Consider the following 23,232-nt stretch of genomic DNA (forward strand, 5'->3'; position numbering starts at 1 on the left):
TGGCTGTTGAATTGCATGATATGATCTACTCTTGCTTGCAAAACTGCGACTGCTTTTAGATGTTGTGAATTGTAATGAATTTAGTTATGGATTAAAAGCTAGAAAGCATGCTGGGAGGCTATTCTGCTTTAACCAGGGATCTTCAGCAAAAGAAACACAAGAATGAAGAGGCATGAGAGGGCTTACTGAGCATCAAAGAGGCCAGGGCCTCCCCACGAGGCTGACTTGCCCTATTTTGGGTGTAGCTTGGGATGTGACAGGCTGGCATCAAGATACTCCCCTTATCCTCCTTCCCTTCTGATTCCCCAGCATATCAGTGAAGGATAGGATGCTGAACTTATCTCTATCCCGGGACTGACAGATGTGCATCAGTAGGCAAATGTTACGGGTTCGGTACCTATAAATTACTTGTGATAGGCATTCGTCTACTGAGCGTGCCTTAATGAAGAGAGTTCACCTAGAGGGCAGGCGAGGAAAGTCGGTGGAGGAAGTGGGAAGCTGCCGAGTGAACTGTCGTGATACTGAAAGGCTACTAGATGGCAGCAGAAACCATGAAATAGATGACCATTACTTGAGATGGGTGCTTGTGTGTTAATTGCTTCCTGAAGGAATTATGGATGTGTGCTATCTGTGGAAGCCTTAGAAGCGCTTATGGCGTAATTATCCACAGTGCTTCCAGTGTCACTAAGAAAGAATACCTGCTTAGCATAACAATTCTTTGCTGTTAATTTCTCTGATTCGTTTCTCAGGAGTTGCATTGCAAAAACAGGCGTTGCAGTGAGCAACGGTAACTGGTAACGAGGGCTGTTGGAATGACTGCAGGGTGTTTTTAATTCTTCCCACAGCATTGGAAAATACTGCTTCTTAGATGTTCATAATGTCTTGGTCCAAATGATACTCGTTACCACAGAGCTGAACTTTAACTTTTTTTTTTTTTTTTTGCCTTTATTTGTGAACCAAAAAAAAAATATTTTGCATGTGAAAGTTTGTTTGTATGTTTTTGTGAAAGTTATTGCCTGGAGGATCGAAGACGACGTTCATTGGGAAATTGGAGGGCTGATAACCATAAATCTTGGAAGACTGGCAGCGCAGCGCGGTAAAAGCGAAGAGACTCCATTACCGCGTTGTACGCGCATGCGTGGTACTGCCTGGAGCACCGGAGACCATAGACACTGGCGGAGCAGACAGGTTAGGGGAGGAAGCGCATGCGCGGTAGTGATTGGCAGGCCGGCTGCGCGGTCTACGGAGCGCGACGGGAAGGGCAGATGAGCAGCCAAACTGGTCCGCGGAAGCAGGACGTCACCCGCGCTCCCCGGCAACGCCCCCGTTGCTAATGAAGTGAGGTCACCCAATATGGCGGCTCCCTAGCAACGCCACAGGCAGCGCGCCCCGCCCCCGTTGCTAAGGAAATGAGGTCACGCAGTATGGCCGCTCGGGGCCGGAGTTGCTGAGGGGTCGGCGTTGTGGGGAATCCGCGTCCATCCTTCTCAGGAGTTACGAGGGCGGTGTTGCCCGCCTCGCCAGCACCGAGCGGTGGGACTGAGGGCCGCGATGGCACCGGGAACGGCTGGGCTGTGAGACAGAAGAGCGCGGGCCTGCAGGGTGGGCAGGGCGACAGAACCGGGTCGCGGCCGAAACGAACCGGCGCCATGGAACTGAGGGTTGGGAACAGGTACCGGCTGGGCCGGAAGATCGGGAGCGGCTCCTTCGGCGACATTTACCTGGGTAAGGAGCGGGGCTCGCTGGGGACGTACCCGGGGGGGGTCCGTGGAGAGCGCTGGGGCCGGGCTGGGCGCCGCTCTTGTGCCCGTTCCCGGCCCTCAGGGAGCGACCCGCGGGGCCTCGCTTCACCCTGACGGAGCTCAGGTAGCGCTGCCCGCCGGGAAAGGGCCACTGGTGCGTCGTGCCTCGCTGCCAGCACAGCGCGATGTTTTCTTCGCATCATGTCCTAATTTAGACAGCGTGGACGTCAGGACTCCTGGATTATTTGGCTGTCTCTTAACGTTGTTGTTTGGTGACCTTGGGCGTCTGTTATTTGTCTCGTCTGTAAAAGGGGAAAAGGTTTGGGGAAAGAAACACGAGCATCAGCATTAAATATCACTGCAGTGCACTGGGAAAAATCGCTGTCACAGGGATGCTGCTTTCTCCTACAAGGCCTAAAAAGAAATATCACCCAACTAAGTGATGACAAGTTAAAAATGCATCAAATCCTTAAAAAAAAATAAAAAATCAGTACTGTTAAGCTGTCCTCTTGCTTGAATGCTGCCCTTGTGTCTTAAGGTGTGTAGCTAATTTTGCTGCTGCAATTTCTGTGTGATTGTGAAGTCTGTGGGATAGGACTGCCTTTACCTGCTGGTTTATGGAGCTCTCTGTCGTAATGGCTCACTGCTGATGGTTCCAGCTGTGCCAGCAGGCAATGGGCACACCAAGTTCTGAAAATGGGTGTGTTGAAGATAGTCACAGTGTTCTACAAACTGCCAAACTCTAAGAAATAGATTAAATGTACATAAATATTCTCTACAGATGCAGATATTTATGCTGCCATATAGGAATGAGCATTTTATGTTTGAAACTTGAGGTAACCCAGGAAAGTAGAACAAATAACTGGAGGGGAGGAACTTGCAGGTGTTAAAGTAGGTTAAATTCACATGTGTAGAGAGTGAAAACATCCCTAGCTCATGTATGGTATATTTAGTGGGGTACACAGAACATCAATGTATTTTACTTCTAGGCAACGATACCTTTTTGTGTTGCAGTGCACAGTTTGTCTTCTGAAATGATTTATTAGCTGAAGCTTCTTGATTATGGGTAATGAAACGCTGCTTATCCATAATACAGACCATCTTCCTGATGAAGATTCCGTGTTTCCAGCCATGTGGTTGTGTAGAGGCAGAGGATGTGATTCGTGCTCTCCATAATGCTTGTGTAAAAGAATGAAGAGTGCTGTGAGGGAGGAGGTGGTGACACTTATGCCAAACGTTCATTAGCGACCATTGCTGCTTTAAGGCAGCAGTTAAAGTCTGAAACATGTTGCTGTGATTTGAGGTGTTCCTACCAAAGATTTGACTGCTGAAAATTAAATGGTGAAGAGTACAGTTTTGAAGTGCAAGTAGGATAAATGATACTTTGTAATCCAGATTAACTGCTGGGTAGAAGCTAAAGGACTGGGTTGTTACTCTGCCACGTATGGAAGCTGGCTGGGAAATGATTTCATCTGTCACTTTTATCTTAATGCATGCAGCCCGCAGTAGGAAAGGCTTTCAGGTGTCAGTAATTCTCTCTTTATTCCTGCAAATTTTTGTGCAAGAATTCCTAATGCTCAGGTGTTGTCCTTCTTATCCCTATGTTCTCAGTGCAGGTCTACAATTAGTTCTCACTGTGAGCACTGTGCATGCCTCAAATTTTGTTCTTCTTAAGTAATCAGCGTGGATTGATAATTGCATCTTATTACAAGTGTGACTCCTGAGCCATCCGCTAGCAGAGAAGGATTTGCCTTGAAGATCCAGCTAATGGCACAGTTATCTGTTTCCAAGGGAAAATGCTGTGTCAAGAACTTAAATATTGTGGTCTTCTGGAGAGGGTGGTTTGCTTTGCCAGCCGTTTGTGGCAAAACAGAGGCTTTCAAAATCTGTGCTTTTGGTGATAATGAAATGTGTTTAACAACAAAAGGGCTCTGCTTGGTCGTTCAGGCAGTGCATGTAGCCATGCACAATTTACTTCTTGCATTCTTTCAGAGCTTAGGATCAATTAATTAAAGTACAATTATTTCTGATGGCTCTCAGTGCATTTGTGAGCTTCCATCTGTTTTGTGCTTGGGAGGGAAATACTACAGCTCTTCTGGGCTCACTTAGCAGAGCAGGGTCCGTAGCACAGAGCTCTGAGATGCTGTGGTGAATGAAGCACCATAGACAATCTTAAGAAAATAAAAGTGAAGAACTCAGTGTACCTCTGTCTTCTGAAGTTCCTGTGCAAAGAATAGCGTGGATTGCCAGCTATCTTATAGAGTAGAAAAGATGAGCAGTGTTCAGGAAAAGAATCGGGGTAAGCATCTGTGTTTGGCTCCACGCACAAGGTCAAACAGATAGGAGTCATGAAGGCATTACAGTCACTGTGCTTTCATGACTTTTTCACCGCATCTCTTTTCTTAGAGGTGGTCTTTGTGTTGTAAACTAGTGAAATAACCTCTAAGCTTTTCCTTTTGGCAGAGCATTTTGCAATTTCAACTTGGAATTTTCCTATTTAAAGTGAAACATTTTCATGACTCGTTAATTTTGCCTCCATGCTGTGCCTCTTCTCATTGTGCTGCTTTTTAATTATCAGTCGTTACTGCTGATTATTCTAACGTTTTTCTTAAAGGAAACGAATCCTTTTGTCAGTGCAGAATTATCTTAGAAATTTGTGCCGTGGTTTGTGTGAGGAAGGAACCGAACGTTTTGAGTTGCATTCCTGGGGAGAGTGATTTGTATTTTCATTCCCCGCAAGACTCATATTTAAATTATGGTATTTTTAATAGAAAAATCTTCACAGAGAGGGTGTTTATAGAAGTGAAGTCTTGGCTAAGGACTTTATCCATCACAGGTGATGCAGGCCTCTTGGGAAGAGCAGATGTCCCAAGAAATGATCTCCTGTGTTGAGACCATGGTTTGGTGAGCAGCGGTGAGCAGGATTTGGTAGGAAATGCAGCAAGTCTTGATTTTCCTTCCTGCAGGCCTTGCCCTGGTCAGGCTCAGATGTCTGCAGCTGTCTGTGTGCCTTGGAGAACCCTCTGGCATCAGTGTGATTGAATGGCAGAGAAGAGCTGTCAGGAGCAGCTCATATGGTTGGTTTTTACACCAAGGCTGTGAGTCTGGGTTCTGTTGGGTGCCTTGTTTGAGGCATCCCGAGGAGCATTCCTTCCAAGGGTCGTGGTGTTTGCACTTCAGCAGGCAGAAACCCTTGGGGATTCCCTGTAGATTCAGACTCCTTCATATTCTTTGTTTCCTCAAAGACTTGTGGGAAATATGAAGAAAATGAGGGAGAGCCTTGGTTACTCATTGAGAGTGTTAGAGGCGTTGTTTGTACCCTGCGAGTGCTCGAGAGCACGTGAAGTAGTTTCACTGAAATCAACTTGCCTTGATCCTTAGGTAATGGATCTGCCTGTGTTACCCTAATTAACCTTGCTGGTGGTGAACAAGAAATGAAGGTGCTGTGGCAGAAAGCTGAATCTGTATACGAGTTAAACATTGCTTTAAAGGTAGAAGTGGAGGGTAGAGCAAAAGGTTTGGGTAACAGAGTTTGAGTTCTGCGGCAGTGTTACAGCCAATGTTACTTGGTGTGAATGAATCTGAGGACGGATGGAATTCTGAGGTAACACAGCTGAATAACAGCATGAATATGTTTGTATTCATAACGCTAATTGCAAACTGCAAGACTGGGAAGATGTCAGTTTCAAATGACGTGCAGTGAAACAACAGGAAATTCAGTGCACGTCACTGAAATCTGTGGTACGAGGTGTTAAACTGCCTGTATGCCACGAGATGATAGAGCTCTGAAGTTGCTCTTTAATCCCAAGAAGATGATTTTTGCAGTGATAGCTCTGTGAATGTGGCCTGGTACTCGGTAACAGAGAAAAGCATGTGGGGAAAATGTAGATAAGCAGGAAAAATGGTAATTGTGTGTTTGTCTCTTAGTCATGGTGTGTGACCCTCAGAATGGGCACTATTGAGCTGGAAATGATGAAAATGAGTGAAACAAGGAATAAATAGAACAGTAAAAATGATTTGCATGAAGAATGAGGGGGGCTTTTGAGCACTGATGAGTTATAAAAGAGTAAAATACTGCAGAAGTCTGTGAAATCCTGGATGCCATGAAGAGTGCACAGTGTGATCACGTATTCCTTTGCTAACAAAAAGCAGACCTCCAAGGAAGCTTTTGGAAACAGAGATAAGAACAAATAACAGATGATGGCACCTCATGTGATCCTAAACTATGAGGTAATGGAGCAGAGAGCCATGTTCTGCAAGTAGGGAGTTGGCTGTGTAGCTGAGAAGTGTCACACAAAAATACTAAACCCTATTTCTTACAGTTCTTAAGTAGTGCTGCTGTGCTGTGCTGGCTTTTCTGGACTCATTACCAGTTTAAGATTGGGAGGTTTTTCCCTGCAGATGTTTCATCTTCAGAAGTGATGAAGTAAATCAGTTTAGGTTCCTTGTTAACTGGAGCAAAAACTCCGTGGGTTGGTGGGGATACTCACCACTTAAAAATCATGCTGAGCACTGCAAGCTGGAAGTGGAGGGACTCCTCTCAGGGCACAGCCCTGTTGGTTGCTTTGTGCAGGATAGCAGCTCTTGGTTTCCTGAGCTACAATTTCTAATGCTTTTCTCTTAAGCTGCTAATCTGCAATGACTTAATCTCTGAATCTTTGCCATTGAAAATTAACTTGTTTTTGTTTCAGTCTTGACGAAGGAAACTCACCCTAAAAATACTTTGACCAATATTTTACATTTTTCTTGTTTTAGGAACTGATATTGCTGCTGGAGAGGAGGTTGCAATTAAGCTGGAATGTGTGAAAACCAAACACCCTCAACTCCACATTGAGAGTAAAATCTACAAAATGATGCAGGGTGGAGGCAAGCAAACTTTCATTCTTCAGCAGTTGTTTTTTTTATGTTGTATTTGATGTATCTGCCACCTGTAATATTTAATGGCTCACAGCTCTTTCAGTAGTGGGAAAGGTGGGAGAATAAGTGAAGAGCACTGCCTCAGTTCTTGTGTGAGGTAGGGTTTAACCTGGTTTGCTCTGATGTAGGAGCACAATTCTAAACGTGGTAAATTCAGGATAGTTTTTTGTTTCGTGTGGTAGCATTCCTTCATCTGAGATACTTCCTTGCAGTAGGTGTTCTAAGATATAATGGCATTAGTAGTAGAGAACAGGGGAGAAGTATCTGTGTGGCATTTATCCTCACCCACAGGAGAAATCAGTCATATTTGACAGTTCTGCAATGTAAAATCTCATTACAGCCTGCGTGTAATGGGGGGTAAAATATTTCCTGTATGGGTTTGCAAAGGCCATGTTGGCTTCTTCTCAGAATGAACAGTGCAGGGGTAGGTGGCAGGAGTTTAGTAATGGTCCAGACAAGGATTTTTCTGCAAAAGGAATTTAGGAAAAAATAATCTGCAGTAAATAAGAGTGAAAATTCTAAATGAGTTAATTACAGTCTAGGTGACTAAAAGCTGGGTTGTCTTTAAGGTCCCTTTCAACCCAAGCCATTCTGTGGTTCTGGAAGTGTTCTTCACTTCTAAAGTGCATATAATTAATCAAAGAAAAGATATTTGAAATCCTGACTGAGGCTACAGGTTTAATTCAAGACATCTGAGCATTTTTTCAGTTCTTTGTGGAATAATTTTCCCAAGTTTCTCCATGAAGTGAAGCTGACTTTAATTTTCCATCTAGATGTATAGCAGTACGTAATGTTTCTCATGAACAATGCTATCTTGGTAGGGATTCACCAACCAACAAATGTCACTGAACTGGAGGGAAGGCAAGAACATGAAGCAAGGGTGAAAATGCATTCCAAATTGTAACCTAAAAGAGAGGTGTTTTGCACTGATTTTGTAGGCTTTGAAGCTAATAATTTGATTTCTAAAGCCTTTTCTAGCAATGAAACTCAGTGGTTTGTCAGTCTTTATTTTCAGTGTTCTGATTTTCTCCTTATTGCTGTTTTGGAGACTCCATGAATGTTTATACATGCAAAGCTCTTGAGGCTGAAATCCAGCAAAACCACTGGCTGCTTGCAAGCTGCAAGCAAAACACAAAGGCTGGAAGGGAAGTGGGCAAGGAGGCAGCTGTTGTCAGATCTCCTGAGCTCCAGTTTTGTTTTGGTCCAGCTGTGAAGGGATCAAACACCTAATTTCAAAATGCCTCCGAAACGTTAAGGGTCACATTGACAGTAATGACTCTTGGAGTTCATCTAAAGAGCTCTGAAGATCTGTGTTTACCAACTTCATAAATGAAATTATTATGCTTAATAAACTTTCCTTTTTTTTCCAGTGGGTATCCCCACCATTAAGTGGTGTGGTGCTGAGGGGGATTACAACGTCATGGTGATGGAGCTGCTGGGACCGAGTCTTGAAGACCTCTTCAACTTTTGTTCAAGGAAGTTTAGTCTCAAGACAGTGTTGTTACTTGCTGACCAAATGGTAGGGAACTGCATTGTTGTTTGTGACTGTGCAGTATGTTAAGGTTAAAATGTCTTGAGTGGCCACGGGCAGCTGTGTTTCATTTAATGTTTTGTTTGTATTTATTTAGAGGTGAATAGGATGTATCATTAGAGGGGGGGACTCAAAATGAGTTTTGTTAAATATAAAATGTTGTATCAAAAGTAGGTACAGAGTTTTAATTTGGTTTTGAAACTGGATGTGAGCAGTTTGCAAGCCTGCTGTTATGGCTCAAATGTGAAGGAAGTTTTTAGAAACAAATGTAAAATAGACACAGAGGAAGAGCTGCAGGGAAGGCATATTTATTGTCTGCTAAATTATTCTCTTTAATGCCCTTTTGCAATAAAATCATCTTTATCTGGTTTACCGCTAAGATGATGTGATAATAGTGATAACGTTGCTGGTGTTTTTCTGACAGACAAGGGTACAACTGATATCTCAACTATTTTTTGTCCTCTGTGTGTAGATCAGTCGAATTGAATACATTCACTCTAAGAATTTCATTCACCGAGACGTGAAGCCGGACAACTTCCTCATGGGCCTGGGGAAGAAAGGCAATCTTGTCTACATCATAGACTTTGGATTAGCAAAGAAGTATCGGGATGCCAGAACTCACCAGCACATCCCATACCGTGAGAACAAAAACCTAACAGGAACTGCCCGTTATGCATCCATCAACACTCATCTTGGAATTGGTGAGCTGGGAAGAGCAATGAATCAGACCTTTTTCAGTGCAAGTTGATGTTGCTTTTGGGGGGCATAGAGGACAGTCCCTGTTTCTGGCACTCGTGACACAGTTTGCTGGGGTTTGTGCCTCTTGCGGTGGGGTTCAGTTTGTAATTCTAAGGAATTAACACGTTTCTTCAGTAATTGCAAGGGTGATAGTTTATTTTTCTAGTGCTGGGTGAGTTGAACGTGATGTTTCATCTACTGTTGTTTTTTAAGGGTTTTTGACACGTTATTGCTCAGTCTTCTGTTTTATTTCCACTAGATAATGAAACCTAATGAGTCCACTTTTTTATGCTGTTGTAGAGCAATCTCGCAGAGATGACTTGGAGTCCTTGGGCTATGTACTGATGTATTTTAACCTGGGCTCCCTCCCCTGGCAGGGACTGAAAGCAGCAACAAAGAGACAGAAATACGAACGTATCAGTGAAAAGAAAATGTCTACACCCATTGAGGTTTTGTGTAAAGGATATCCTTGTAAGTTGCTCTTTTGTGGCACCAGGCCCACATATTCGTTTTTGAGTGGTATCTCTTTTTTACTTACGCTGTCCAGCTCCTCTGTCAGAATGTTTGAAGCATATTTACAGTTGTCTTGACTTTTTTCCCCACAGGTGGGCATATTCATGGTAACAGCACCGTGCTTTCAAGACAAGAATCTTTGTGTTCTTAGACTGCTTCTACTTAGCCTCTGTCTTAACTGTTAGCAGGCAATCACTGTGCTGCTCTAGAGTTTGAAAGATAGCATGGTGTGTGCGATCTGTGCTGTGGTGTGTGTGCATGCATAGATACTGGCTGGATGACTCTGACAGCCAAATAACTTTCTGAGAAGCTGCCCATCTCTTCGTGTGTGGATGTTCTTTCTTGGATAAACCAGACTGTACAGTCAGTTGCTCCTATTGCAGTTGTGTTGTTCTGGAATTGTCATTCCAAGTTCATGCAGTCTGACCATGGCCAGTATCTGAGGGCTGTAAGAATCCCTCCAAATCGTGGCATCGTCCCTCAAAACTCTGTTTCTGAATTTGGTATTTACACCATAGTAATAAGAATTTATGATCCATGGAGAATAATAACTATGTTTTAAACCTTGTTAAAATATTAGTTACCCTCAGAGAATATTGTTTACCTGGTCTCTCTCTGCTCTTTCCTTGCCCTGTCCTTTGTTGACTAAGAATGATGATGGAACTGTAGCTATGATTACGGTTGTATGAAAGCTTATTTTCTTTGGAGTGTTTCAAAAGTCCTGTTCATGTTCTTTTACTCATTAACTATTTCTTTCCTCTGGGGTTAACAGTCAGAAGATAGCCAACTTTTCTTGTGCTGTTTGCTAGAATTCCTTACTTAATGTGAATTATTAATACGTCATTTTAGCTGGAAAGCCTTGAAGTCAAGAGCTGGTAGATTGACACTGATGTATCGCTGGAGCACTGAATTCACAACAATGTTCTGCTTTTGCTGCACAGCTGGTATTTTAGCAAAGAGATGCTAATTCTGTGCCCTGCAATACATTAAGTTTAAATGCATTCAGAGCAAAGAAAGGCAAGTAAATGGTGTCTTTGCTGAAATGTAGTTTTAAACTTCTTCCTCCTCACACAGTCCTCCCTACTGTTGATAAATGGAGTCTGTGCCTAATCTGTGATAGACAGATAATTTTCAGACCACACTTGGCAGAGGGGAAATAGTGTTACTTTCAGTACATGTCCAGTATTACTTCAGTATTCTTATGTTTAGGAGATTGTGTTGTTGTTTTTAATGATTCTGAATCATAAAAAGCAAATGTGGAGCTGAAAGAGAAAAACAGGCTTTGTTTTATTGCAGCTGAATTTGCCACATACCTGAACTTCTGCCGTTCTCTCCGTTTTGATGACAAACCTGACTACTCTTACCTAAGGCAGTTATTCAGAAACCTCTTCCACAGACAAGGCTTCTCCTATGACTATGTGTTTGACTGGAACATGCTGAAATTTGTGAGTAGTTGGCATGGCTTTCTAAAACCATTTCTTGTAATGCTGCTTTTTTATCACACTGTGATTTTGGGTTCTTAACCGATACCTGAAGTGTGTTTTGTCCCAGAAGGTTTATTGCCTTAAAAACAAGGGGAGGGGGAAGTAGGGAGAAGCAGGACATACAGGAGGCTTTAGATTTAATGCCAAAGTTGTAGTTTCAGGATTGTCAGGGTAGGAGGCTTCTTAAGGTCCTTCCTTTCAGGCAGTTGCCACGTAGGTAGCTGAATTCTTATTTTCTCCTATCTTGATCTTTAGCACAGGTCACATGCAGCAGTTTAGGATGTGTCCAACTGCCATAGCAGCATGTGTGTGCATTAGCCATTTAAAGACTCTCCCAGCAATTCTATGAATTGAATCTGATCTCAAAAAATCTTACCGAGGTGTTGATACCCAATCACATGTCAAGTTCTCCAAACTTCAGTTCTTTATTGTCAATGTTTATCCAACTGCATAGCTGTAAGCTCAGTAATCCCTTAAGTTGTTCACTAGTCCTGACCCATAGGGTGCAAGCAGAGGGGCTGAAGATGCTGAACGTGAAAGGAGAGAACGAGAGGAGAGGCTGAGGCACACACGGAACCCAGCTGTGCGTGGATTGCCCTCCACTGCTTCTGGCAGGCTGAGGGGAACACAAGATGTAGCTCCTTCTACTCCTCTTACCCCAACTTCACATGCTGGTAAGTAAGCAAATACGTGGGCAGATGCACCTCTCAGACTGCTCTAATTTGCAGTTTGTTCCTGGTCGTTGGAATTTGAAAATAAAATGAGGATATGGGAGTGGTGTTTGTTTGAGTGAGTCAGCATTTGGACTTTTTTGTTTGCCTGACTGTTTTCTGTTTTTCCTTTTTAACTTTACCTTCAATCTATGGAAATTACACACACTCGTTGCCAATTGCTACTTAGAGTTATCTGTGAATGTAAGATGAAAGCCTTGATTTCTCTGGTTTGATCTTGTAGAATTTACATGCGCAAACAGCGTAACTTTTCCATCAGCTGCATTCCTCATTCTGAAAATTGGAATGCACTTTTTCTTGCAGCCAACACATCTCCTCGACCAGTGTCTGGTATGGAACGAGAAAGAAAAGTGAGTATGAGGTTGCACCGTGGTGCCCCTGTCAATGTGTCATCGTCTGACTTAACGGGCCGACAGGACACCTCTCGCATGTCCACTTCACAGGTAACAAATAATTCTTGTGTCATGGAAAAAATGGGTGTGCTTTGATGCAGTTAATTTGCCAGGTGAACATACAGAGTGATTCTTGTGATCTCGTACTGATTTTTTCAGACCATGTTGAGTTGAATAAATACTTGAAATTTGGTCTGAATGTTTGTGATGTTGGTGTAGACTGCTGTAATTTCTTATTGTTTTTATTGTCCTGTGCAAAAAGCATAAAATCCTCAAAGTACAAAAGGAGTCATTGTGCAAAAACCTGGAAGAAAATTTACCCTAAATTACAGGTCCTCCAGTTGGTGAGAGTTGTGTTTCCAATTGAATAGAGCAGAGATTATTGGTGCAGAGTAGACAACGAATGATAAGTTAAAAAACAGAGAAGAGTAGAAATCAAGAAATGCTGTAGTGCAGTACTTCAGTTCCAAGCAGATAAGAAGCCACATCCATGAGTGATAGAGAGGTCACAGGAGGCTCAGTTGAAGCAGATGGCAGGAGCATGAGCAATGCAGTGATTCATAGCTGTAGTCTGCACTGATGTTATCCTCATTGATTTTGAGATCTTAGTTTTAAGACTGGCAAATATTTTAAATATATTTTAGGTGTCTCATTCTGTTCCTGAATTTTTTTTAAGGTATTTACATAGAGTAAGTAGTGAGTAGCCTGGCTTTGTATCACTTATCTTCAGCCTCACCTGCACAGCACTGGTGCACTGCAACAGAGCAGAATGTTAGGAGGACTGGTGCAGTTCCCTACAGATTTTCAATTAATTCCTCAGCACTGTGCTGGAGATCTAACTACATGGTCTTTGCTGTGAACTGATGCTATTCCTTATTGTCAGAGCTGTTAATACAAATAAATTCAGTTCCTTTTCACTTTTTTAATTGGCAGATTTCACAATTTAATTGGCAGAATTAAGTATTTTGGATAATACATGTTCTTATACATAAATCCTTAGCACTCTAGAGAGCTTTCTTTTAGATAAAGATGAGGTGGGTGTGAAGACTGAAGGGGCAAGGTGTTGCTTTTTGTGCATGGATTTGACATTGTGGCCTGCAGCATAAATGGAAAAAGTTCAGGCAGCGGAAGGATTATGGAATCTAGTAAAATATAAATGTGTAGCTGGCTTCATTCTCTTTCTGAGAATAAAATAAAAGCCTGTGAGATGGAATGAGGTTGCAAAAAGAATGCAAAGATGACGAATACTCATATTGAAGAAGTTTTTCTTTTTTAATCGATTTCAAAATGCTTTTAGGAAAGAAGGAAACTTCCTTCCCTCAGCTGTATAATGGGGATAGAAACAGGCCAAAAACCAAATGAGAAATTGGAAACTGTAAAACTATTTCAGTGCTTTTAGGCATATCCACATCAAAGGGCTCCAAGTACAGATGGTGCCATGTCTCCCTTTAGCAGTGGGCCTGGCTTGAACTTCAGGATGTCAGTAATTTGGATTGGAGTAGTGCTACTTTGGATTTCTATAAGTTTCAGATCCTTGGGTGGTAATGCAGATGATGTTAAAACAACAGAATCACAGAAGGGCTGGAAGGGACCTCTGCAGATCATCTCATCTGGATGACTTGGTTGCTTGAATTATATGTGCAGTAATGTGATTCCTCATTCAAGCAGGTAGAGGCTGAATTGGATTGGAAAACCAATTGTGCTGTAACAAAAGTGGAGTGGGGTTTTTGGGGTAATTTTCAACTGAATGAAGAGTTAAACAATGTAGTTGCACTAACTTGCACAAGGAGTAAACAATGCAGGAGCAGAAATGGCTGGATGAAAATAGTTCACAGGTAAGGCTTTGTGTTGTCTTTGGTGGCAGGTCTTGCCAGTGTAAGTTACTCACTGAAGTACAATTCTTGCCATCAAAAGTAGTATTTCAAGGCAGAGGTGTTTTTAAAAGAGGTACCAAACTAGGAGGGCAGAACAGTGCATACTTAGGTGCTGGTTATCTATGCTATCTATATCTATAGAGCATGGCAAAATACAGATCTGGAGGTTTGGAAGCACCATTGCAGTTCTGAGCTCCTCAGTACAGGAGAGGAGCATTGTGGAGGAGCAAGGTCAGGGCAGGGCCAAAAAGATGAGTAAGGAGTCATTTAAAATAGGAGCAGAGGCTGAGAGCACTGGATTCAATTAGTCTACAGAAGGAAAGGCTCAGGGTAGATAAACATCAGATATGCATCAAAACCTCATAAGTCCATGTGGAGAAGGCACAGCCTGAATCTCCTTGGTGTTCTCTAGTGAATAGGTGAGAGGCAGTGGGGACAGAGTAAAATGAAATGTCACTTACACATAAAAAAAAGACCTTCACTATGGCAGTGATCAAGCACTGGAACAGGTTCACCTAAGAGGTTGTGGAGTGTCCTCAGGAATATTCAAAGCCCCATTGCTCCATGTCCTGAGCTGCCTGCTCCAGCTGACTGTGCTTTGGGCCGTGTAATTGGATGGGATGATCTCTAGAGGTCCCTTCTGACCTTGGCTGTTCTGTGAGCTCATGATCCTGGATATTTGCTCAACTGTAAGGATGGTTTCCTGTTGAAGTATGAATGTCCCTGGCGATCTAAGCAAATTTCAGGTACTTTGTTGCCAGTCAGGCAAGGGTGTAACACGTAAGTGTAATTATGTTACTTGGCTGTGGTAGGCAATTAAACTTGATTAATCTGAATGTGTCTTAGAGGATTTTTTTCCTGTAGTACTGACTTCAAGCTCAGCACACACATTGCATTTTTTTCTGTGTGTTACTAGATTTGAAACACACAGATGGGCTTGCAGATGAGTTTTGATTGTCTAATTTGTAAAATAAGCATACTCTTGAGATTGTGTAGGAATATGGATGGGGTTTTTTTTTGAGTGATCCTTAAATTGCCAGCTATATAATTTGTGGTGAGATTGCATATCTCTGTACCCACCCTTGAGCACTCTGCTTCAAGCATGGAATCACTCCAAGTATGGAATTTGACTTCATTACAATAGCAGCCAGTCTGGTTCTTCTCTGGGTTTGTTATATTAATCATTCATCACCTGTCATTTTCCCTTAGTTCTTACCAAGGCAGTGAGCAGCTGCTGACCATTAGTGGTGGCTGAATAACAGTATGCAACCAGAATGTAACTTGAACAACTTCCCATGGGCCTGTCAGATTGAGAAGGCAAGAGAGGTAGACTTCAATTTTACTTTATAGCTATAGCAAGTATCCAGCTTGCATGGCAAGGCTATTAAGGACAATTTTGAGTAGGTGGAAAGAATATTTGATTAAAAAAAAAAAGGTATTCAATGTCTTCTCATGAAAACAGTAAAGAACAGCAACTGCTTATCCATGTCTGCTTTCAGATATGTTAGTTTCCTTCGGGAACCTTGAGAAAATAAGCTACCAGTGTTCCTTTCTCAGGAAGTTCTTAGACCACACTCCAGGTAGAAAGCAGTTGTCAAGATTTACAGATGATGCCTTGGGTTAAAATCTAAGTGTTCTGTTACTTACAAGGGGATTGATTGCTTTTGTTACCTTACTTGGGTGCTTTGGAGGCAACACTGCGTCTATAATCTCCGCTCCCGGAGAAAGGGCTGCTGCTGTTGAACTCTGGGTGATGGAAACACGCAGGTGTCACTGAGTGAGGTGGTGGTGGTAAAGATGACTTCATGTTTTTAATCTATCCTACTCTTTTTGTTTTTTTTTCTCAAATAGTTATAAATCAGTTTGGGCTGAAACTGAAAACAAAGGTTAGGAAGGTAGATGGTGCAAACCAAACTTCCATTGCAAAAAAAATAGATCTGATAGAGAAATGTGACACTCATGGAAAGCCAGTGGTTGGTAAGAATAGCAAAATGCACCATAGCCATATTTCCACCTCCAAGGCACTGTCCCTCAGCCATCCCCATTAAAGCTGTTAGTGCTTTGTAGCACTGAGAGGAGTTTATTCAAATACCAACTAGCACGTCTCCAAAAAGGGGTTGTGAAACTTAGTGTTACCTGTGAAATGAGGAATTCTGCAGCACATGCTATTTGTACTTCTACTGGTGGTAGAGAGTGAATGCAGCAGTTAAGAAGCTGCAGGTTTTCAAGGTGGTTTGATGATGATAAATGGTGGTGAGAGCTGGGCAGTCACATAAATGCTAATGAAATAAAAGTTGTAAGGCAGGACTCCAAAATCTGGTCATAATTAGGAAGTGGAGCCCATTGTCTCATACATGGAAACTATATCTGTGATAGGTAGAGATGGAGGAGGCTGCAGTGCTGTGTTGCGAAGGTCAGTGATGTCATAATGGAAGGGTGTAATTTCATCCATGAATATGTATATGATGCAGTACTTAAAAGGAATAGGGAAGGTTTTTCATCTCATGGATTAGATGGGTGCTGGAATGTTGTCCAGCTCAGTTTTCAGTATCTTGAACTGCTGAGAAACTAAAAGTAACGGAAGAGCTGTGAAAATTGTGCTTGGGAGAACATGATGTATGGTGAGGTTTCATCTTGGTCTTTTTAGTTTGTCTGAAAGATGAGAGATCACTTTGATTTAGTTGAAGCAGAATTTTGGCAACAACAGTTATTGTTCTAACTTAAGTTTATGCAGAAAATATACATGAAGCTCCTGTTGCCCGGAGTTAAAAGACTCACCTTTGGGGAGGAGTGATGCAGAGATCTAAGCAAAGACAGCCACTGAGACAGCCTCTGAAAGACATAGAGGATCATCTGTTCCCTTTGTATTTGTGAGAAAGAACTGGATTCCTTTCCAGGTGGCATGTTCAGAGCCAAAGCAAACCTAAATTGCTCATCTCAGTGCAGTGTGATAGGAGCGGGCAGAGGGTCGCACCAGCTGCTTGAAGGTTCTTGTACTATTAAATGGTGTGAATGAGTCTCTAAGTCTCTATGAATGAGTCACTAAGTCTCCTATGGGTAGGCAGTTGTGAAACATAAAAGAAAAACTAAGTGAAGAAGGCATGAGGATTCCTATGAACACTGCTTTGAATCAGTTCTGTCAGTCCAGACTGCACAGACTGCGTCACAAAAGTGTGAGTATGCAGTGATCATCTCAGGAGTGTAGGTGCAGGTGAGTAACCTTCATTTCCATTCACAAGAGGTTTGGTCCTGTGAAAGCCTGCTTCAGTTGGACTGCTCACGGTGCACAGTAAGTTCCTCAATGTTACTTTGGTTTTTTCTCCTGAGTTTGGCACGTTCAGCACCTGACAGTCAAGGCTGTTATAATTCCTGTTGGTAACAGAGATATCTCTCCTTATCTGGAAGAAGAGATTGGAGTGCTGCACAAAGAAATATTTGAACAGGTCTCCTTGAAAATAGAGGTTATTAGAAAACAGGAGCCAACACTGGCATCAAGAAACTGAAGTGCTGTGCCACTTCACTGGGCAGAGGCAACATACTCCCAGTGCCTTTGCAATTTCCATCTCCTTATGAGCAAATCTTTCTCCATACACGTATCTTAGTAGGCATCGTACTCTGTGTTTTCTTCTGATCATACCTGCTTTCTCTGAAGACTAACGATTTGTTCCTTGTATGTATCTCTTAATATGGTAGAAATGTCTGATAGAAATCTGAAATCAGAGCTCTTCAAAAGATACGTTTGCAACTGCCAATTTAGGTTGGGTATTTGTAGACATCTTTATATACGGGGGCATTGGAACCGTTACAAATTGCTGTCTTTTCCCCTACCTCAGAATAGCATTCCTTTCGAACACCATGGCAAGTAGCTGCTCGTCTCCTTTCGTTGGAAGGCAGCACAGGGTGAGTCCTTCTCCTTAGACACCAAAGCTTTGGCTGGGGTGGGGAAAAGCATTTGGAAACATCAGTCTTTGCTTCTTCTCGCATCTCATAGCTGAGCTGTGCCTTCTGCTCAGATGCTTGATGCAGCCATGTTTTTCTCTAAAGGTAAAAATAAATGTCCTTCCAAAAGTTGAATGACTGCTGCTGTTCCATTTGGGTTTTTGAGCGGAATTGACAAAAATAGTGGCTTGAAGAGTCCATAAAATCAATCAAGCATCAGTACTAAAGTAACCAGCTCTAAAATGGAGATGGTTTAGAATCATGGGTCTTTCCAGGAACGTTTTGCAGCAGTGTGCCATCTACTCAAAAACAGATCAGCTTCAGAACTGTAAAAGCAAAACGCTTGTGTGAAGAGTCAGTGAACTATATTACTCAAAGATTGTCTTGTCATTAATGGAATGTTCTGCTACAGAAGTCTCAATGTTTTACGTTCTTCTCCATTCCTTAAGAGCTGTCGTTTTTAAAAATGTTCAGATACTAATGAGAATCATTTGAAACTTGAGCATCTCAGGGGCAGGCAGACTTGGATTTGGGTACTTAGAACTCCTTTCCACTGTTCAGCACAGTAGAAGTTTCTGCCTCGCTGTGTGCAACTTCCAGCTTTGTAGTCCATTCTGCTTTTGGCAATAACAGATTTCATCGCAGAAATAACAAGTTTCAGTTAGAATCTGAACTTTGATAGCAGAAAGCTTTCCTAAGTATTTCAAGACCTTCTTCTTTGCTTTGCTTCTTGTTTTAAAAAAAAAAGCCGTGAGATTTTTCTGTTCCTTAGTAAATTCTGTTGTCTGACTCCATCTGCTGCCTCACTTCCTCTCTAAGGCCAAAGCTTGCACTAATCTCTCTCTCTGGTTGCCGAAGAATCCTGCTGTTCTCTTCTGTTTTTTCCTCCTGCTTTGTGTGCTTGGCTGACTGTGCACAGGCTGCTTCTTAAGCTGTTTTAACGTGAAAAGATCCGACTGTAAATTGCAGCTTAACACTCTGAATTCCACTTATCAGAGCTTGTTTGAAAAATAAGAATTTGTTCCAAAATAAAAAAAAGCAAACATTCAGCTTTGTGTTGAAAAGACCTGTGTGGAAGGAGTCCAGATTCTGTTCTGCTTAGGGCTGTGTCTGCATTGTTTGGCCTTCACCGTGTGTGTTCCAATCTGCAGCTGCTTACAACTTAAAATAATGCTGATTAATGGTTCAGCTATTTAGATATGTCTTGCTGCTTAAATTGCAGTGATATGTGGTTGCTTTTTCACTTTCACAGCACAAGTGTTATTGAAATAATATTACACTGTTACTGAAATAGGTCAAGTTGAAGTAATCCGTGCAGTGAGTTAACGCAATGCTCAACGACAAATGAAAAGCTATTGAGAATATATATATGCTTTTTTTTTTTTAACCTTTTGGGTTTTTTTTCCAAGGTTTATTATTCATTTAGTCTATTTCTGCATACTGGTAGAGATTTCATCTGGTTGGGTCTTTCTTCTGTGCATGCTTGTGTTCTGTTTACTTATCTTCAAAACATCTGGCTGGAAAGGTAACTTTTCCATGTTAATTTCTAATAAAGAAGGAAAACACAGGGGACTTCGTGTAGCTGAAGGTGGGTGCAAAACACCATGTAGCTCACTGGATTATTAACTCACATTCTCACTTTTCACACTAAATGATTTGAAAATACGTCGGGAGCCACTCTTGCGTTAACTGGAAGGATTTGTGCTGATGTTGTCTTGTTTTTGGCTTTGGTAGATTCCTGCTCGGGTAACTACCGGTGTTCTCCAGTCCACTGTGCACCGATGAACATTTATTTTGCCATGGAGGGCAGATAATGCATGGCTGATCTCCTATGTTATCAATGGCTTTACTAGCAAAAATACCCTGAACTAGAGTGGAAACAATACGACTGGAGTTCTCCATGTGACTTAAAAGGCACTTGGAGGAACATGGACAGACTCCAGCAGCTGCCATTACAGGACACTTGCCAGAAACCCAGTGACCTTAAGAGAACCCTGTGGAAACAGGGCTGGAGAAGGAAGATGGTTTACAGAGTTGACCGTCTGTTACTGGATGGCCATTTCAGTTTTCCCTCCACAGGCGGCAGACTTTACCCCCTTTTTATTATTCCACTGTAACTATAAATCTTTTACTTGGTTTAAGAAAGTTTTTGTATCATTTTGCTAAAATTATTGGCTTAATTCTCTGTAAAGAACTCTTGCTTTTCTCTGATTTAAAAATGTAGAATACAAGCAATCCTAAACTAAAGACAATGACTTGAAATTTGTTTAAAAAAAATCAGTTTGGCAGGGAGCATGTAAATGAATCAAAGTCATCTGATTGTATTTAAACGTTCACTTCTTTGTATTGTCTCATTCTGACTGAGAAGGTTTTCTCACGATTTTTAAAACTGTTGAGAGTTTTACTTTACTGTTCCATGTCTTCATTCACACTTACCATTTACCTCCCCATGTAACACAAAGGAATTCTTGATGTTCTTTTGCATAAAAGAGAATGGAAGACTCCAGGAGAGCCTCAGTGTAGGAGAAGTGGTGAAAATCAGTTTCTTTTGTTAAGAACACGAAGAACAAAGTGAAAGACACTGGAGTTTAAACGGATGGTTTCAAATGCTGCTTTTGTTGGTACCATTTTGTTTCCTGCACTCGGGGTGGGTTAGGTTGGAGGGTGTTGCAGGTGGGCAATGCATGTTGCCACTTGGGTGAATGAATGTCACATTTAGCATCAGACAGAAACCAGCCACACTTTTGATTCACGCCTTCTGTTTCATGCCAAGGCTCAAAAAGGAATCAAAGCATTCTTGCTATGAAATCCTGAGGAGTTTTAGAACTCTGGTGTGTACCACATTTAATTCCAAACTGTATTCAACCTGAGTATTTCTAGAATCATTAGCTAGGAATGGATGGCTCGCTTTGGTTGTCCAAAAAACTGTTGCAGGTGTTGTTAGCAAAAATGTCCTTATTAAATATGGAAAATGCTTTATATTATTGCCACTGTAAACAGTCTCATAATGCAGAAATAAGTATTTTGTCCAAGTAGTGCTTGAAACAGTACCAGAAGTATTCTTCATACCATTATTACAGGAGTCATGAGAGGTTCCATGCTGGGAATGAAAATGCACCTATGAGGGTCGTTTAAGGTTACTTACTGCAAGAAATTCTTCCCTGCTGAAAACCCAAACTGTTAAAGGCTTACCGGCCTTCCAAGTTTTAGGAAGAATGATTTTAATTTAAAACTGTGCAAATTCACTGTTTCCTCCCCCCAAAAAGATCCATTGATTAAACACAATTCATTTTCCTTTGGCTGTTTTCAGGTGATTTCAGGACATTGAGTATTTGCTTGTGCTGGGTCTGAGGGGCAGTGTGTTTTGGCTAGTGTAGTGGGAAAGCTACAGAGCTGGATCCATGTAAGTTTGCATAAGAGAATTATTTCCTCAGTCACTATAACCTTTGGTATTTTAGGCATGTGCACCAACATTTGAACAGTTTTACACTTCACCATGCTTTCCTTGTAAATATCTGTGGTTAATAATGTACTGCTAGAGGGATTGCAAAGGCAGCAGCCTCTTTATTCTCTCTGTATCTGGAACATTAGATTGCTGTGCTATACTTAAAAGTTGATTGCAGACTTCTAGAATTGTTCTCAGTTGTGGGCAGTTTTTCTCCTTCGTAACAGTTAAACTCCATCATGCAGGACATCGTTAGACTGTCTGTATAAACCTGTGTATTGGAAACCAGTATCAGAGCACTTCATTTGTACTACCACTGTATTTGTGTACTTTAACAATTGTGTAAATACATTCATAGTGACTTCTATTCTTCTTTGGTGTAACTTACTTAAAACGGCTCTTTACTGTTTACTTGATGTAACATTTTTTAATCTTTTTTTTAATGATTTCTGTACATAGAACGCTGTCCATTGCAAAGGTTTGATGAAATGGTGATAGCTAGAATGTCAGCTGAAGGACTGAGGGTCAGAATGAAGAATGTAAGGTACGCAGGGGGAAAAAGACATCCATTGCTTTGCTGGCAGAGGGCACCTCTTTTGTCTCTGTATGTTTCTGTTTGAGTATTGCTTCTTTTCTAGAAGTCATCGTCACAAGAGCTTTATCTAACAAGTGATGCATTGTAGTGAGAGGAGGTACAGGAAAGAACTGCTATCGAGACTGGATTGGTTCCGGGAGGTAGGAGCAAAGCAACTATGCCCACAATGCCTTGTGTGGTACCAGCTTTTGCTATGTAGTCCTCACAAGGAAATCTGAGGGCAAATAGCTTGAGGAGTACTCTGTTTCTGATGAATAGGCCTTGAAAAGCTGGACGTATTATTAGTTTAATCTCACTTAAAACTATGTACTTTAATGTGGAAAACATCACCTGTGCTCCAGTTGTACGTAATCGTGATGGCTACCAAGTTCCTGACCTCTCTGTGGTACACATACCTTGAAAATAACTGAAAATAAATGTTACCCTGTAGCAGAGGTACTGAAGTAAAGGCCTGCAGGTAGTCTGTGTGTTCCACGTTAGCATCACCAACGAACTTGAAAGCTCCCTTGGAGGAAGCTGTGCAGCACGTGGCAGCACCTCATCCTTCCTTCTGCAGCGGAGCAGGGCTGCCCCAGCACAGCTCCTGTGTCTGCCTTTCTGTGTTACAAATCCGAGTGGCAGCTGCTCTGTAAAAGCTGCCTGGGGCAACGCTCGCAGAAATGGAGTTTCCCCACGAGAACCTTTAAAGTGGGGTTTTGGATGTGTGAGTCGATCGTCGGCTGGAGTGTAACCTGTTCTTTTCAGTCATATTTTTTCTTTGTAAAAGAACAAAATAAAAAGTATTTATTTTATGGGGTTTTGTAATTCTACTTGGCAAAAGCAGCTCCTTTTAACATTGCTCGTTTCACGTGTACAGGCAATGCTGCTGTTTGTTTAATAGTGCTGAACCATATGGTCAGAAATGTAGGTTTAATTCAGTTGTGAGGAAGCTTAATCCACCGTGGATTTAATCTTACAACAGTGCAGCTCCTGCAGTTAACTGAATGAGACACGTTAGCACGTTTTTGCCCTTACAGATTGCAGCACTTCATTATTAAAAACAGCGTTGGTTTTTCAGGGCCTGCGTTTCACTGTGAATCTGTGTTGTGTGAAGCATTTTGCCATGCAGCGTGTTTGTAACAGGAGAGCACTCAGCAGCCCCATCCTCAGTGAGAATCTGTTTCACTGCAGAATCCTGTGAGCTGAATCCTGTGAGTATGTGCACAAGGACACTGCTCAGATGTTCGTGGGGTTTTTCTCCTGAACAGAAATAGAATGATTTGTGTTCTTTGAATGAAACTGTCGCGTGCTGCAGGCAGATGGACAACAGGAAAACTGGATCATCTATTTAT

At 41.9% G+C, this 23,232-nt stretch overlaps 1 protein-coding gene across 1 annotated transcript; it reads left to right on the forward strand.

The window, feature by feature from the left end:
- Positions 1 to 1,419: 1,419 nt before the first annotated feature.
- CSNK1D (casein kinase 1 delta) lies at positions 1,420 to 22,349 on the forward strand. The gene is made up of 10 exons (XM_042833254.1): positions 1,420 to 1,725; positions 6,498 to 6,608; positions 8,030 to 8,178; positions 8,663 to 8,891; positions 9,229 to 9,399; positions 10,738 to 10,886; positions 11,428 to 11,599; positions 11,960 to 12,099; positions 17,756 to 17,822; positions 19,596 to 22,349. Exons 1-9 carry the CDS (start codon positions 1,650 to 1,652, stop codon positions 17,786 to 17,788), a joined length of 1,230 nt encoding a protein of 409 aa, XP_042689188.1. The 5' UTR covers positions 1,420 to 1,649; the 3' UTR covers positions 17,789 to 17,822; positions 19,596 to 22,349.
- Positions 22,350 to 23,232: the final 883 nt, after the last annotated feature.

Source organism: Centrocercus urophasianus, unplaced genomic scaffold (assembly GCF_019232065.1).
Source record: "Centrocercus urophasianus isolate 14NV4802_14NV808 unplaced genomic scaffold, USGS_Curo_1.0 seq_41, whole genome shotgun sequence".
Lineage (NCBI taxonomy): Eukaryota > Metazoa > Chordata > Aves > Galliformes > Phasianidae > Centrocercus > Centrocercus urophasianus.

Excerpts from the sequence above, each read along its gene's own strand:
- CSNK1D (XM_042833254.1), top strand. The coding sequence starts at position 1,650 with ATGGAACTGAGGGTTGGGAACAGGTACCGGCTGGGCCGGAAGATCGGG. Across the intron at positions 6,609-8,029 it reads CAAAATGATGCAGGGTGGAG|TGGGTATCCCCACCATTAAG; the intron begins GCAAGCAAACTT and ends TTTTTTTTCCAG. Across the intron at positions 10,887-11,427 it reads ACTGGAACATGCTGAAATTT|GGTGCAAGCAGAGGGGCTGA; the intron begins GTGAGTAGTTGG and ends CCTGACCCATAG.